Below are 18,412 nucleotides of genomic sequence, written 5' to 3' on the forward strand. Positions count from 1 at the left end.
ACATGTACAAATGTACATGTAGTCTTTGTGATTATTTTGTTGCAGTTTTTATTACTGTGGATTTTAAAGTTCTATTTTACTTTATTTTTAATATGTAATGTTAGGTTTTCTTAAGTCTTTTTTTTTTCTTGTCGTTCCTATTCAGTACAATAAATGGTTTAAGGTAATGGAGTGACATTACACTTTTGCAAGTAATTACTAATTTTTATTTTATCAACAATTGTTAAGATTAGATTAAATGGAAAAAAAAACACTTTGAAGTTCTTATTGAAATCATTTTCATATTGAGTTTAACTTCTGAAGTGTAATTTAGTTAACTCTTTCAGTGCTCGCTTTTGGAGGTTTTTCGACATCCAGTGCCCCTCTCTCCCCCCAAAAAATAAAATAAAATAAAATATTAATTCACCTCATTTTGCTTGCTTACATAAACGTATCTCAAAATGCAGAAACAAATCTGACTATGTCAGCATTTCAAAGAGTACAGCTATTTACCACCATTCACTGTACTACATGTATGTACAGTACCTGGTAACAGACCTAGATGTACTTCAAACTGTTTTTGTATTTACAGTCCAAGTTCATTATCAGCAGCCATACTCCAATAAACTGATAATCTGGCCATTGATCATTATAATGGTTGTTTTGTCTGATCTTCATTCTTAAAGGCACTGGATACATTTGGTAATTGTCAAAGACCAGTCTTCTCATTTGGTGTATCTCAACATATGAATAAAAGAACAAACCTGTGAACGTTTGAACTCAATTGGTCATGGAAGTTGTGAGAGATGGTAGAAAGCACCCTTGTCGCACAAAATGTGTGCTTTCATATGCTGGAATGCAAGAACTCAGCTGATCAGGTCTCAAATTCAATTAAAATGTTTTAGTGAGAAGTTACTTCAGAGGGAGCCATTTCTCAAAATGTTTATACTATCAACAGCTCTCCATGCTCGTTACCAAGAAAGTTTTTATGCTAACAATTATTTTGAGTTATTTAACAGTAGTGTCCAGTGCCTTTAAATGCCATTTTGACTGGAAACCCAATCTCAAGAACATACAAAATTACATTGTACATTGTGTCACATTCAACAGGATTTACAGTTTGTATAATCACTCCTTTATGTAGGGCAACTCTCAGGGTAGAATTTGAGGGAAGTTGAAACCATTTACAGTTATGAGAAGAAAGGATAGACTTGAGGAATATATATCAATATTATTCACGCATTATTTACAAAGTCATCACGGAGAAAATTGGTTCCACATTATTTGGGGATAAAAAGTGTTATATTTTACCAAACCTACAGTACTTTGAAGTGAAACATTTCTCAAAATGCATTACACTATCCAAAGCAGCTGTACTTTTTGTTGTAAGTTTGTATTGCCATTAATCTTTTAGAGTCATTACCAAAACAAATACAGATCCTTTAAACAAGAAGTAAGATCAAAATCTAAACTCGCGACAAAAGACGTGGTTAATTTAAGGTTTGCATTGTTATACTGTTTTAAAACTGCTGTCTAGCTGTACTCGACTAAATTAACAAGCTAAATACTACCATTACAATCGAAAGATCACGCTCCAAGCTGAAGCTGTATAAAACTTGACTTGTGGCCAGTATTACTTAAGTGCTATCTGTTTGCTTCCATATTCTGCCCCCCCCCCCCCAAACACAGTACATACGGCTCTACATTTGATCCCCAAAACCGATCCGATCCAACAATAGTTATGTGACTTGTTTAATGACACAAGTCACAAGACTGGGACTCAAATCAACACTCTGCTGGTCAGAAACACCAGAGCCTGTGCGTGGTGCACTTAGTCACAACATTTCAGTAGCAAATAGAAGCCGACAACACTTTGCACTTTGTCCTCCACATTCAGAGTTTTCAATCTCTATTATTAGGACTTTGGGAAGTATTTTTAATATTTCTCTAAAATCTCACGTTTTTCACGATGTTTACCAGTTACCAACTACTATCGACAAAGAATGAGTACACCTGAAAACATTTTCTATAAGGCCATGCAGTCGGGTACCTCATAATAACCTTCTCAGTTTGCTGTTGTTTGAGAAGTTTCTTAAATCAAACCAATTCTAGATATCATCCTCCAAGATATGTCAAAGATGGGAGCATAACAAACAAACATTTCTTGGCTATAAATAAAAATGTCTGTGACAAACAAGAAGATCTGTAAGTCTGTGACGAGAGATGTCAACATGCAATAAACATTGACAGTAAATGCTGACTATCGCTTACCTCTCAGTGTGAGCTTCCTGTTTCTTGTACATCTTCAACTCTCCCTGTAGTGTCTTCAGAGCTTCACTGCCAGAGTCTTCAGCATCTACCCTGGGAGTCTGAGACTGAGTAGGATCTGATGGGTCTTGGGTTACCATGGTTATGGGCATCCAAGATGAGGAGCAAAGCCTGAGATAAAAGAGGATCAGAGTAAAGAAGAAGGGTTCAAATAAGGGATTCAAAAGATTGTCAAACTGTTTAAACCACATGCTTCAGTGTGATTGTGCAATGCCAATGACATGACTATGGATAATACACAACTTATCGGGTACATGCAAAATAAGTAGTTTTACAAAACCCAAAATCATGTCTACGCTCTGTGATGAAGTTAAGGGCAAAGCTAAAGGCTTTCTAATATAACAACTGCTGGGTAAATCTTGTATTTCTGTATTTCAAACAGTATAATAAACAGGACTGGGATTTGTTTTTGAAAGCTTTAAACATTTTTAATGTTTGATTTATGTGGTAACCATTAATTAACTAAAATTACTCGAGCAAGCAGCAAACAGCAGTGCATTAATTATAAACAGAAGTTCAAACAAGAATGATGAAAGTCTGTATTTCAATGACTAAAACACAGAAAACAAATTCATTTTACAAACAGCTTTCTTATTTTCATATGCATGAGAATGAGTCTGCCATGATGGGTAAAAATGGAAAGAAGTTTCAAAAGAAATAGTTCTGTTCAAAGATGATGTCTCAATCTAAAACCAGACAAGTATTGTAGTATGCTGTGGTCCAATGTTCAACAACCTGTTATTGATTAGTCACTGAGTCACAGTAATGTACATGTAGGGGTCACAGACACCAAGAACTTTCAGATTGATATCATTTCAGTGTGTAAATATGCGCTAAGTGCAGTATCAGAAGAACTATACGGTAACCATAACACTGCTACAAACAAGAGCTAAATTAAGAAACTGGAATTTCCACAAAACAGTAATAAATAGGGCGTGTTGTTCCAAAGTTTCTATGAGCTATGTAACTCTATGGAAATACATTGTTCAGTGTGTTGTGCCGACATTAAACAGATCATTGCTGGAATTTCCTCTTCAACTTTAAGGATTGTTGCTGTGTTTCATGCTTTATTCTTCACTCAAATACTGGTAAGTAACAATTGGAATTGTAGTTTAGAATAAAAGGCCTCTTTAATAATTAGTGGTTCCAGTCAGAAGCCATTAAACCTGTAACTGCGGTATAGCCAGGGATCACATCCAACGGTGGCAGAACACTTTTAAAAGTGGGGGGGGGGGGTGGCAATTTGTTTTTCCTATGTCAAGCCCGGTTCATACTTCCTGCGAATAAGAATACGAAGCGAATGCGACGTGAATTTGACGCCATAAACCTCCTTTCGCAACGAGTTGAGCACAGTTGAACTGCTGCGAATTATTCGTTGCAAATTTGTGACGTCAACATTTGTAACGCATTCGCATTGGCAGGAAGTATGAACCACGCTTGACATATTACTATTAAGTACAGTAAAAATATTTGTTGAGCTTTTGATCTTTATGCAGACTAGTGGGATGCCGCGCCAACCCCGCTAGAAAGCTCTACGTATAAAATGCTGTAAGTGTAGCGTTGTGTACAGGGGAGGGTTAAAGTGGCTGGGCAGGGTCACAATACAAATCACTGTGGCAAACCACCCATCCTACGTTAAGATATCTCAGTGCTTTGTAAAATCGTACACTTGTCCGTCTGTTTTCCGTTTCGACAATGTCGATCCCATTCATATTTTCCAGTTTCCAGCGGATCACGATAGTAGTTCTTTCCCAGTCCCGTTTATATCCCGTTTCGTTTATTTTGTTCCCGTTCAGTTGATTATTTTCTGTCCTGTATCGTTTTAAAACCCCTTTTCTTTTTCCCCTCTCACCAGCTCCATTCATTTTTTTCCCCCAACTCCCTGTCCCATCGTGTGCCCCTTCCCTATCCCGTCCCATATCTAACCCACACCTCAGTGCCTCCCGTCCCCACGATCCCCTGCATTGGAAATGTTCTTTGCTTGCCACTGTTTGCCCATAACTCATATTTTCCAGTTTCGTGCGGGTCCCGTTTGTGGTTCTTTCCCGTGTCATGGGCTTGATTTCCCCCCCATTCAGTTTAGTATTTTCCTGTCCCATGTCCCATATCATGATAGTCCCTTTTAATTTTGTTCAATCCCTACCCCAGCCCTGTTCGTTTTCCCCGTCATTTTCCCAGTCCCCCGTCCCACAGACGTACCACTTTGTGCCCCTACCTCCTATCCTCGACCCAAATCTGACCCGTGCCTCCTTCCCGTCATCCCGCCCGTGAATTGTTCTTTACAATAACCATAACTCTCCCCGTTCCGCGCGGGTCCCGCCAGTCAGGTGGTTCTCCGTTTCGTGTATTTTTCTCTGTCCAGTTTATTTTTCCATGTCCAATGTCATCATTAGTCCCTTTTTCTTTTTCCCTTTCCGTATTATTTTCCCAGCCCTTTTACTATGTTCCCTACATTTTTTGCCGTTCCCCCGCCCCCTTCAAACACACTACATGCCCCTTCCTTCTCCCTGTCCCACAACGTGCTCTTATAACCCCCACCAGTCTTTGTCCTGTCGTCATGCCTCGATCCCATGCATTGTTCTTTACTGTATGTACGCACGAAGTTACTGGATGCTCGCGCCGTGACTGTGACATCACAAAGGACGCCTGCCCTCAATCCCAAAGTTACTACACGCTCGCGCTTTGACTGTGACGTCACAAACAACACGTGCCCCCAACCCACGGGTACCCCAAAATTTACCCCAGAACGCTTCATTGTAGCAGGGTGCGGGCACCACTTGACGTGAAAACAACATGGTGGCGCCCATGTAATTTAAGCGCTATACAGTATAGATGACATCGGGGTTTTATCAAATGTTTGCAAACCTTATTAAAATGGGAGACTAACAACAAATCGGACGGTCCTACCTAGTCCTCTGACACCGACTTTCATCACGACTAGAAAAATAATGTCCTCATGACTCCCGTTTCAACGCAGTTGCAGATTGAGTTTTTCTTTTAAATATCACTTTCAAAAAAGTCCAAAGGGGAACCTACATACTAATTGTTGCATCTGACATGGTAATTATCGTGTATCAACACAACATACTATCAAACCCGATAAGTCCAGACTAAAGGTCTATACTTTCAGAGTATATGCAGGGTAGTCTTTTGTTGTTTCTACCAATTTCAATTTTAATTTCAAATTATGATCTCAACCAAGCATCAAATTAAAAATTCTTAACCCATCAGTTATGTAAACGTAGCTTCAAATTACTCCTTCAAGTATAAATTTGAAAATAGTTTGTCCATTACAACAAGTAAACGAACACGCTGCGGTACACACACAGAAAAGTATAGCAAAAATGCACATACCCTATTTATATGAAACCAAAGCTCCCAAAAGAAACTCGTATTGAGCAAAGTAACTGATTCACATAAATCTTTATTCTGTGTACTTGCTGTACAAACCAACAAAGGTTGTTTTCAGAAACATTTTACACACGTACCAGTCAAATTCAAAACAACAACTTTGGCACATCAGCGCTTCGAAAGCTGTACTTACAAATTCACTTCATACATGTTTTCGCGGTGGCCGATACTCGCTTCTCCAGTGGGCGGTCTATTGGCATTCATAAACCATGTTCATCAATAGTAACTGCACAGTTGATTGATATGAACCGTGATGAATATTCATACAAAGTTTCAATGAAATTTACATACTTTTACTGTATGTACCCATGCAATATTCATAAACCGTGGTATGAAGGCGAAGTTCAATATGAGTAACTGCAATCTAACCGCGCCCGTGCGAACTTGTTGAAATGCTACATGTAAGTTATTGATTGTGTTTGCACTTGTATCTGTAAAGGACCGTTTCATACCCTGGACTTTTCTGCATTGTTTAAACAGAGAAAAGTCCAACCTTAGCGTCATACTATATACAAAAACTGTTTAAACCGGAAAATGCTGGTTAGCAAATTTCTTGGCTGAGAAAAATACGCATGGGGCACCTGTTGCACCTGTATAAACTTGATGAAATGTTGACTGGTAACCGATTTCTGCTAAGCAGGATTTTTCAGTGCGAAGCAAGATTTAGTATTTATAGGCTTAATGAATTTGGATACAGTAGAAATTATGCTAAAGCCGTGTTCGCATTGGACTAACGTTTTACCGAGACAGTGGTTAACATTCCCAAAGGGGAAACCTTACCAGCGTCCGCACTTGGATTGATTTGACTCGGGTAAACTAACCGAGACCGTGGGTAAACTAACCGAGCTGGCCCCCTGCGTGAAATTCAATAGTTTGATAATCACGAAAATATTATTCTTCCATGACAAAACATGTCAGCTTCGTCAGGCCACGGACGGATGGGAGATTAACCGAGTCGTCGCGTCCGCATTGGACTTTCTGGCTCGGTTTAACTGACCTGGTCAGTCTTCCTGGGCACCTTTGACTCGGTTAAACTAGCCATTCGGGACGGTTAAGTTACCTGGGTGGAAAACTTCCTGGGCTGTTCTAGCCTTGCTCAAGGCAGTCGAATTATTCACTCCGAAAAAAAAAGACCGCGCTGTATAAGAACCGTTTTCACTGTGCGTAACATTGCACGACACAATTCCCCCGTACACTATCCGCACGCGGAGGCCTGTCAGGCCGACAGCCTTGTAGGGTCTGTGTTGAAGCCACTGACCTCATTACTATAATAAGCGAAGAGTTCCCACGGTCAGCTCATTACCATAATGCCCGCGAAAGACGAGACATGTTTACATCACACACCACCACGGACGCTCAGCAAGCTACAGTCTATTAAATCCATACTCCATATCGTTTTCGAGATACAGCCTCTTAAAATATGCTAAAACCTCCCCTTTTTGGAGCTCCGCCCCTGGTCGACCGCGCGCGTCGTCGTCTTTTTGTCAATCTGTAATTTAATAATTTAATAACGACACCAGCTGTAGGGCTGAAAATGTGTATGCTTTTTAAGTTGTGGCCCTAGATTCATAATTTGGCTGCATTGGGCCTGCTTTTGTCTGGCATTTTTAATAAGAAAAAGTGTTATTGGTCATTTCAACTTGGTTTGCACCACCAATGTTTAACCCGGGAGTGGGGTGTCTGGCGGGCCCAATGCAGCAAAACCTTTGTCTGGCGGTTGATATTAAGCATTAAGAAAAGTGTTATTGGTCATTTCAACTTGGGGTGCGTTCACAACACGGTACTAAAGTTGGTTTAACTCGTGGTTCAACACGATCGAGTTCAACTCTGTGTGTCTGAACGGATCTTAAGTTAGTCCGAATTGAGTTCAACCCACAAAAGATAAACCCTCCAGGGAGGGGATTTATCTTTAGACCGCTTCAGGTTTATCTTTTAACACTGTGTGTGGACAGAACAAAAAAGACCACATCCGGTTTAATTCACAACAGGCGACCCATTGACCTCCGTAATCATTACGTAAACACACGGTGACCAATGAACAGGACAAAAAAACAGGATGTTAGAGTAACGGGTCGCGTTTTCTTTGACCTCTTAAAACCAAAGATAAACCGGATCGGGTTTAACTCAGTGCTGTCTGAACGCAAAGGGGTTTTATTTTATAATCACCCCCTGCTGCTCGTAAAAGTTAAACCGGTTCGGGTCTAACTTAGTACGCTGTCTGAACATACCCTTGGTTTCAGGTGGTTCCTCTGATGTTTAACCTGGGGGTGGGGGTGTTTGGCAGGCCCAATGCAGCAAAACATTTTGTCTTGCAGTTTTATACTGGTGTGGTATGAATATTGTTATCGGTCATTTCAACTTGGTTTCAGGTGGTTCCTCTGATGCTTAACCCCAGGGGTGGGGGTGTCTGGCAGGCCAATACAGCCAAATTATGAATCTAGGACCACAACTTAAAAAGCATACACATTTTCAGCCCTACAGCTGGTGTCGTTATTAAATTATGGGGTCTTACAGATTGACAAAAAGACGACGACGCGCGGTCGACCAGGGGCGGAGCTCCAAAAAGGGGAGGTTTTAGCATATTTTAAGAGGCTGTATCTCGAAAACGATATGGAGTATGGATTTAATTTTTGCTGTGTGTTCATTAAAGTCATAGTGGAACAGTAAGACGAAGTTTCATGTAAATCTGAGCTGATTTGACAATTGGGTAATTTCAACCCATAGGTTTTTGTACAGTAAATATTTGGGGGAGGGGGTGTCTGGCAGGCCCAATGCAGCAGAAAATTTGTCTGGCGGTTGATATTTTTTGCTAAGTATCATGTCAATGACCATTCCACTTGGTTTCATGTGGTACCTAGAATCTTTGATTCAGCCCATTATTTTGCCTCTTTGTTGGGGGTCCATGCGCCACACGCAGCGTGGGATCCCCTGCAAACATCCATATCTGACTATGTCAGGTTATCCACTAAATGTTCCTGTACTCAGATATTGGTACATCGTTCCTTTAACCAAAGTGCTCTGGGCTGCCGGTCTAAAAGGTTGTTTGCGATTTCATGACCAACATTCACACCACCCCGCACATTGCGTTCCCGACGTCCCTTGTTTATGTGAGATTGCACTGTGGGTTGTTTATCAGTTCGCTGGCGCTCTGACAGTGTCCCGTGTAATGTCATGTATTTGCTTTAGGTTACCATCGATCATTTGTTGGCGCACCAATGTGTTTTTCAGGCTGTGAATCTTCCGGATTTTTCACCTTAAAATAATGTGTTCTCCGAGTTCATTCAGTGTAAATTTAAATTAAAAAACGAGGGGTCCACACCATTTTTTTTTTGCGTGCATTAAAAGACGCTCAGAATGTTTCTCAATCGGATTCAACCCTTACTAGATGTTAAAGTTGCCAGAGTACGCATGTGTGGAGAATTTGCAGCGAAATACATGTACTTCAATTGTACAGCGATTGATCACAACCAAATTCTCATTACATTCTGTAATAGAGTAAGGCAAATTCCTACTTGTGTTTGGTATGTGCAGTGCGCGCGATGTGATGCTTTCGTTGAACGAAAAAAAGACTGACTGTCAAGTCCATCTGGGCACGTGTGTTTACAGATTTTCTTTCCCGTTTTTGATGCAATCAAAATGACACTCGGTAGTCGTTACGTGTTTTGCAACGTCAAACCGTTTGGATGTCAAGGAAATTGACAAAACGATAACAAATAAATATTTTTTCAGCGTCCTGACTCCAAAGATGAATGTATCCGAAAGCATTTTGTTTGCCATTGTAAGCAGAAAAGCCAGATTCAAGGCTTTCTTGATTGGAAGCTTCTTGGTTTAATAATAGAAACAAACTTTAAGGAAAGCAATAAAATAAACTAATTTTCAATTTGTGCTGCCGACACCATTTTGTTGGATGTGGAATATACAAACTTTCTCCATCAGGTAATGACGTGTACTGCTTGAAGATTTGTGCATAAAAAAGAAATGAAACCCCATGGTTTGTGCATGCATGACCATTGTGCGATCACCGAGGACCTTTGTAATCTACTGTTTTTCGTTTCACACGAGTGATCCGGCGATTCTAAACAGGGTTGCGATTTTTTGGAGGAGGTCTTGATCCCGGTTGTTTATTTTGCAGGTCCGTGGTGATTTCATCGCACGGATTCAAGTTTAATTTGTGATTATATAACGGGAATGTGATTTCAGTCCCAACGACCATGGTTTAGAAAGCTCGTGTGAAACGGGCTTATGACAGCAAGAAGCTCTAGTGTGCAATACACATTAAAATAAAATAAAAATACTTTGAAGTTATTGAATCAATGTCATATTGTTATTGAGTTTAACCTGTGAAAAATTTGAACTCAATTGGTCATGGAAGTTGCAAGAGAATAATGGAAGAAAGCACCCTTGTCGCACAAGTTGTGTGCTTTCAGATGCTTGAATTTGAGATCTCAGCTGCTCAGGTCTCTTATTCGATTCAAATATATTTTAGTGAAAAATAACTTCTTTCTCAAAACTAATGCATTGGTCTTTTTACTTATTTTTATTATTAGTAAAATTCATGGTTTGGTTATGGAGTGTCATATACTTTTGCGAGCAATTACTGTTTTTTTTTATATAAACAATTGTCAAGAGTAAAATAAAAACACTTTGAAATTCTTATTGAAATAAATGTCATATTGTTAAATAAGTATAACTTCTAAAGTCTTATTATAGATAACTCTTTCAGTGCTTGCTTTTTCAACATTCTGTGCCCCCCCCCCAAAAAAAAAAAAAAAAAATCACCTGAACTCTTTTGCATATATGTAAAAGTATTGCAAAATGCAGACACAAATCTGATTATGTCAGCATTTCAAAGAGTACAACTATTTACCATCATTCACTGTACTACTTGTATGTACAGTTCCTGATAACAGACCTAGATGTACTCCAAACTGTTTTGATTTAAAGTCCAAGTTCATTATCAGCAGCCATACTCCAATAAACTGATAATCTGGCTGTCGATCATTATAAATGGTTGTTTATCTGATCTTTGACTATGACAGCAAGAAGCTCTAGTGCACAATATACATTAAAACAAAAATAAAAATACTTTAAAAAGTTATTGAATCACTGTCATATTGTTATTGAGTTTAACTTATAAAGTCTTATTTCGTTAACCCTTTCAGTGCTGGCTTTTTGAGGTTTTTCAACATTTCCGTGTTCATTTCTTTGACAGTATCGGATTATTTAGGGCCTAAGAATTGTTCCTGAGGCAGTTGTTCTGTTTTCGGGGGGGGGGGGGGGGGGGGGGGGGTAAGTGCGCTCTTCATGAAATGAAACAAAAAGTAGCACCTTTTAAATAAAGACAAGATATTTTTATGGATCTTTTTGCGAACTGTGCTTTCTCTTTGTCCCTGCTATATTTGAAATCAAGTTGGCTAAGTGTTTTTTTCCCTGTCTTTCATCCTCTACTGTGGACCCCGGTTTGATACATTGGGCCGTATTCATAAAAAGTAGCAAATCCTTTTCTAGGCTTTTGCTTACATCTTCATACATAAAAATAAGCAGTTGCTAGCAAGCGTAAGCCCTAGTTTTAATAAAAAGCACAAGCTTGTTTCTTGCAAGCAAATGCCACCTTTGTTAGCACTTAACTAAATACCTATACATAACAAGAACCCAAGTGTGAACGTGGCACAAAAATGCTTGATCTCGCTTTTGGGACCTGATCTTCCTTGGATCCTTGTAAGAGGGTCTAGTGTAAACGGGGTGTCGGTACCCAGGTCGAAATTCCAGTTGAACCTAGTTAAACTGGGTTTAACTGGAACTAGTTGAAACCAGTTGATAACACAGTTAAAACCAGTTGGTTTAATATGGAAAATGGACAGAGACCAACTGGTTTATAATTTCAACCTACATTAGTTGAACACAGTTAAACCTAGTCCAAACCAGTTGGTTAATATGGAAAATGGACGAGTTTGATCACTATCCAGTTGAACCAGTTGACCCCAGTTAACTAGGTTCAACTGGAATTTTGACCTGGGTAGTTGAGATTTGTCTAATTGCATAAGATGTTTTTGAAGCTGCACTCTCTGGCTGATCACATTTGACAACCTTTTGATCACAACTCTATGCAGCCTTTACAAAACTGCTTCTATTACGCTCCAGATTAACACATGCTTCATCGCACGTTAATAGCGAACCCACAACCCTAGCATTTCTAGAACAGTGTCTTACCAACTACATGCCTGTAATATTTTTCACAGGACTCGGGAAAGTACTGAGTATACAGTGCTAACACACATCTGTGTATGGGTAAAAACCAAAATTAATGTTCTTTATCCCCAATGCAAATTTACCATCTCTTATATCGTTGAGGTACCCGCTGCCAAAACATAGGCTTCGAACTGCCTCTAGCTACCGGGCAACCTCGGTAGTCTAGTTGGTAAGACACTGCTCTAGAATTCCAAGGGTTGTGGGTTCGAATCCCACCCGAGTAACATGCCTTTGATATTTTGTTTTCACAGGACTCAGGAAAGTACTGAGTATACAGTGCTAACACACATCCATGTGTGGGTAAAAAACAAAATTAATGTATAAGGAACTCACTTAATTTACTTCACAGATCATCATTGAAGCAACTTCCAACAAAATGGCATCCAATATAACAGCTGAGTCAGTGCTAACAAAGATAAGTCAGGATCATCTTGAATGTCCAATTTGCAGTGAACGCTTCAAGCAACCCAAACTACTGGAGTGTTCTCATTCATTTTGTCATAAATGCCTTCAACAACTCAGAGAGAAGGGTCCAAGTACTACAAGGCTTTCATGCCCAAATTGCAGACAAGAAACTCTGCTAAAAGAAAATGGCATTGATGGTCTGAAAGCAGACTTTAAAACACTTTCTTTGATAGAAGCTTTTGAAAAACAGGAAACCCAACTGAAACAACTTCTTGGGAAAGAATTTGTTTACCAAATGTAGAAAGCATACTGACAAAGATCTGTTTATGTTTTGTAACAATTGCAACAAGTTGGTATGCACAACTTGCATTTCAAAAGACCATCAAACCCATTCTCTGATTGAAATTAATGAAGCTTCAGAAAAATGCAAACAAGGTGCCAAAGAACTTGCAGCAGAATTAAGACAGAGAATCGAAACCTACAACATTGCCATTCAAGAAATAGACATGTCCCGTAAGACATTAGACTCTATGTTTGCTGCAACCAAAGAGAAAATCACCAAGAAGGCTGATGAGGAGATTGCCAAGGTGGCTGCCAGGATCAGAGAGGAGAAGCAGAAACTGATGCAAGAGGCTGAACAGATTTATAAAGACAGAGTCAAGACAATGCAAACTGCACGAGCTACAAACAGCAAAGAGATAAACAAAGCAGAGCACAAGCAGGATGAGGTAAATCAACTCATGGATCAACAGACAAAGATTGTACATCACATAAAACAACTCTTACAAGACCTCAAAGAATACAGAGAGAAGAAATCAACAAAAGTACCTAATGGGTTGAGTTATATGGACTTTAAAGAAGGCCTGAAATCACTAGGGAGACTGGTACTGAAAGATAAATGGACATTAAAAACAGAAAGAAATAAATACAAGAACATAAAACAACAGATGGTGGAGATTACTGCATGTGATGTTGCTGCATACTCTAATAGTGATATTGTTGTGGCACTTTGGGATAATACCAGCTTGATTAAAATACCAGCAGAGAGCAACCCTCAATCCTATAATGTCTTACAAGAACTATCAATCCAAGGTATTACAGGACCAAGCAGAGTGACTGTGAATAAGAATGATGAGCTCATTGTTCTAGATAGAGGAGCAGTCAAGATCTTCAACAGGAATTATCAGCTCCTCCATCAGTTCAATCCAGGCAGTGAACCATCATGTATTGCAGTGGATGACAACAATCTGATAGCAGTGGGTTATCGTACCAAGGCAGAGATCTCTCTACACAAACCAGATGGATCCATCATCAGAACACTGTCTGCTCCAGGGATTGATGAATACTTGACTACCCACAAACAACAACTCATTTACACCAACTTGAGAGACAATAAGTTAGCATCAGTAACCTACAATGGTGGAATGGTATTCTCAGTAGGTATCAATCAGTCTGGGAGGCCTCGTGGTGTGTGTTGTGACAAGGATGGTAGCATCTATGTTGCTGTATGGAGAGTACCATACTCATCATCAGGTGATATCGATCATTACAGTCCTGATGGCAAGTACATTGGATGTATCATCAAGGATTGTGGTTATCCCAATGGTATCACATTCACACCTGCTGGTGATCTGGTTGTGGCTACATACGATTCAGTTCAAATCTATCAGCATGAATAAAGACATCAACAAACAATAACATTCAAGCTGAGATAAACATTTGGGTAAAACAAAGTCATTATCTTCTGTCAAAATATTATTTCATTCACATCAGCTCTGTGACAAATAACATAAAAGAAATGTTATTGTACTTCATCGCGTGGGTTTGAAAATGAAAAAAATACTACATCAAGTAAAGACAGCAATTATTGTAATAAAATGCAATGCCATTCATGGTATGAAGAGTTCAATGCAGCAGAAAACTTACTCAGAAGACAAATATTTTGAAACCAAATTATATGATATAAATTGTAGATTGTGATATTCTGATTATTTGATTGAACTAATACTTCATTATTGGGAATAGTAATATCAACATGAGAGCAATTTGTTCAAATAGTACTTTGATCAATACTAAATAATACAAATTATCTTTTGGCTAGAGAAGTAAAAAATGTATTGACAAGAGAGCAAAAAGACATTGTTGATGCTTTTCAGAAGGAAAATAAATTGTATATTTCAAGCAGTTTGGCCTGGGGATGGTTTTCACCAAATTTACCCCAAAGGTCAATTGATGGTTCTGAATTGGTTTTGGTACATGTAGTGTGCCAAATCAAAATGCCGTTTTAGTCCAACTCAAACATGCGGCAATGCGGCAACAGGGGGTCAGACTGATCCTCGTGTGTCCAAAAATAAATTTGTGTTTGGTAGAAACTGAGTTACTGTATGTCCAGCCTAGAATCCACTAATGTATATATTTCAAAACCCCAAAATAATGTGTCATGAAGAAGTGATATAATATAAGATGTTAAACATGAAATTTAAATAAATTGGTATGAAGGGTGTACCTTGGTGAAAGCAAACAAAGTTAAATTATGATATTGGGCCACATTGTGTTTTACTTTTCTAAATCATTCTCACTACAGATTCTACAGACTACAGATTGTTATTATTTGTATCTTAATTGATCTATTTGTATATTTGGATGCCAGTGTAAAGTGTAATGAAACTAAACTAAAACTGCATTACATATTCAGTCAGAAAACAAGATGGCTCCTTAAAGTGATAGTGACTGATTCAAACAAACAAACTAATAAAAAGAACAAAATTGAAATGTGGAGTATAAGATTTCAGATTCTTCTAGAAGGACACTGTACATCAATTTACCACATATACATCCATGTAGTTATGTGTAGATCATGAACATGTGAATGTACATGTATACACACACATGTATGTGTATACAACTGTTTAATGTACAACTACAACTGATGAGTCTGTGATCTCACCTCTCTAGGTGACACAAGAGTAATTGATTATTGGTCTGTAGAATATCATTCCTTTTAATGTTGTTATGCCATTTCAGTGACTTACCTCCTCCACCTCAGGCAACATTCACATCAGAATTAAAATAATTCACTGAAAATAACAACCTCTAACTCTGATTGGTCTATTGTTTGCTTGACCTAATGATATATTTTCCCAACCACTACATGTGAAAGGAATGTTCAAAGGATTACAATTTCTATGAAAAGTGCATTTACACAGAGTTGTACACTACACATTCATTGTAAATAACCATGTTGAACTGCAGAAAGGTGCAGATCTGTGTACAAAATGAGGTATCACTCTGTAACCATGAGTCAGTTGCAAACAATGTTACTGAGTGACCTAAATTATGTTTATAATTATTGAGCAAAAACAATGTATGTATTAACAAAATATATAGGTGCTTTTTTCTACAAACATGTAAAACAGTTTATTTGTAATGAAATGTATTGGTTTTCTTTTTTTATTTCACTCCATTACCATGCACCAGCAATTTTACTTCATGTTTCAAGTTAAATTGCTTGTTTGTGTTAATAGAGTGACATATACACAAGTATATTTGTGTGTAATAATAGATACATTTTGCAAGCATTATGTACAGATACTGAAGATATGATAACCATTTTCTTTCCAATTTATTTTGCAGTCATAGTTTTTTGTGTCAGGCCTTGGCCAAAGTATGGATCCAAACATTATTTGTGTCTGTTCTTTTTACATTTGATAATCTTATTGAGTAATGTTTTTATTTAACTGATTATCGTCAGACCCCAATGTATGACGCATGTAAAGAAAGTTTCCAGCAAGCATAAAAAAGGCTATTTGTTATGCTGCAAATTAACAACATTTTGCCTCGGAAAAACTAAGATCAGCAAAGCAGTATCTGTTCAGAATATAGGTGTATGAGCTTTTCGTATCTTATTGTCAACATGCACGCAAAACACTGAAGCAATGTTAACACAACACAAAGTGTTGACGTATCCAAATCAATATCTATAGCCTTGCTAAACCACTCAAATGTAGTCTTTTTTAAACAAACAAATTTGAGATTTGTAAAGCAAAACTTGATGTTCTTAATTGTTGTCATACTTAATGTATAGTTTCTTAAAGGCACTGGACAAGTTTGGCAATTACTCAAAGTATATATTAGCATACACAATTTCTTCATAACAAGCAATGGAGAGCTGTTGATAGCATAACACATTGTGATAAACGACTTCTTATGAAGAACATGTAACATAGTTTTTGAGAAGGAGGTTATGTCTCTCTAAAAAATTTGAAGCCTTTTTCATACATCTGAAAACACGCATCTGTGCTACAAGGGTGTTTTTTTTTTTTTTTTTGATTTTTGTGCAACTTCAATGACCAATTGAGTCCATATTTCCAAGATTTGTTATTTCATGCATATGTTGGGATCACCAAGTGGGAATCATGGTCTCTGAAGCTGTATAAAACTTGACTTGTGACCAACAATATTTAAGTGCTATCTGTTTTCTTCCATATCCCCCCCCCCGATCCGATTCAACAATAGTTACATTACTTGCTTTAATGACACAATTCACAAGAGTCAGGCTCAAATCAACACTCTGAGGATGAGAAACACTACAGCCCGAGGGTGGTCTTTGATTTTACCTCAGTGTCTAGTTCCTCTAAGTCTTACATGTACAGATGTAGCCTTTGTGATTATTTTTGCAGTTTTTATTATTTTAGTTTAAAGATGCTATGTCAAATTTTTGGCCCCCCAAACATTAAAAAGTACAATTTTTTGAGTGAATGGTATTTCAAAGAGTATAACCCGCTCCAACGAAAAAATGTTTAACTTTTACTTTTAATATCAGGAACCATGACAACAATTTTAAACGTTTCTTAAAAAACACATAAGAATTGGTGTATATATTGTCAGGATCCCGACAAAGAATAATTTTGAGTACTTTATTTCACTGCTACTAATAATTGGCAGACATTTTCGAGCAATGGCTCAAATGAAAGCCTGTAACTTTCTGGACCGCATCAAAATACCTATTGAATTTTAAATCAAAATTTTTGGTCAAATCGGCCAAAAATCTGACATAGCATCTTTAATGTCAAATGTAAATATAAATTTATAAATGCATGGGTCTTCTTTTCTTATTTCATTATTTAGTAAAATTCATGGTTTATGGTAGTGGAGTGATATATACTTTAGCGAGTAATTACAATAAAACATAATATGAAGTTTTTATTGAAATCATTGTCATATTGTTAGTGAATTTATAACTTCTAAAATTTTGTTTAGTTAACTCTTTCAGTGCTCGCTTTTCGAGGTTTTTCAAATTTATGTGTGTCCCTCCCCCACCCCCCCCCCCCCCCAAAAAAAAATCACCTCAATTTGCTCGCATATGTAAAAGTATTGCAAAATGAAGACACAAATCTGATTATGTCAGCATTTCAAAGAGTACAGCTATTTACCATCATTCACTGTACTACATGTATGTACAGTACCTGGTAACAGACCTAGATGTACTTCAAACTGTTTTTGTTTTTAAGTCCAAGTTCATTATCAGCAGCCTTACTCCAATACACTGATAATCTGGCCATTGATCATTACAATTGGTTGTTTGTCGGATCTTTGACTTTAATAGCAAGTAGCTCTAGTGCATAATTACATTGCAAGGTACTGACACGTACATGTTTTTTATTGTTATAGGCACTCAGGACACCTTTGGTAATTGTCAAAGACCAGTCTTCTCACTTGGTGTATCTCAACATATGTATAAAATAACAAACCTGTGAAAATTTGAACTCAATTTGTTATGGAAGTTGTGAGAGATTGAAGAAAGCACCCTTGTCACACAAGTTGTGTGCTTTCAGATGCTTGAATTCGAGATCTCAGCTGCTCAGGTCTCAAATTCAATTCAAATATTTTAGTGAGAAATTACTATTTTCTCAAAAACTATGTTAGAGCCTACTTCAGAGGGAGCTTCTTAAAATGTTTATACTATCAACAGCTCTCCAATGCTCCTTATCAAGAAATGTTTTATGCTAACAATAATTTTGAGTTATTTAACAATAGTGTC

At 37.9% G+C, this 18,412-nt stretch overlaps 1 protein-coding gene across 1 annotated transcript; it reads left to right on the top strand.

The window, feature by feature from the left end:
• The first annotated feature begins 12,669 nt into the window (after positions 1-12,669).
• On the top strand, positions 12,670-14,051 carry LOC117300752. The gene has a single exon (XM_033784534.1). It carries the CDS (start codon positions 12,699-12,701, stop codon positions 14,049-14,051), a length of 1,353 nt encoding a protein of 450 aa, XP_033640425.1. The 5' UTR covers positions 12,670-12,698.
• The last annotated feature ends 4,361 nt before the right edge of the window (positions 14,052-18,412 follow it).

The sequence above is a fragment of the Asterias rubens genome, chromosome 16 (genome assembly GCF_902459465.1).
Source record: "Asterias rubens chromosome 16, eAstRub1.3, whole genome shotgun sequence".
NCBI lineage: Eukaryota > Metazoa > Echinodermata > Asteroidea > Forcipulatida > Asteriidae > Asterias > Asterias rubens.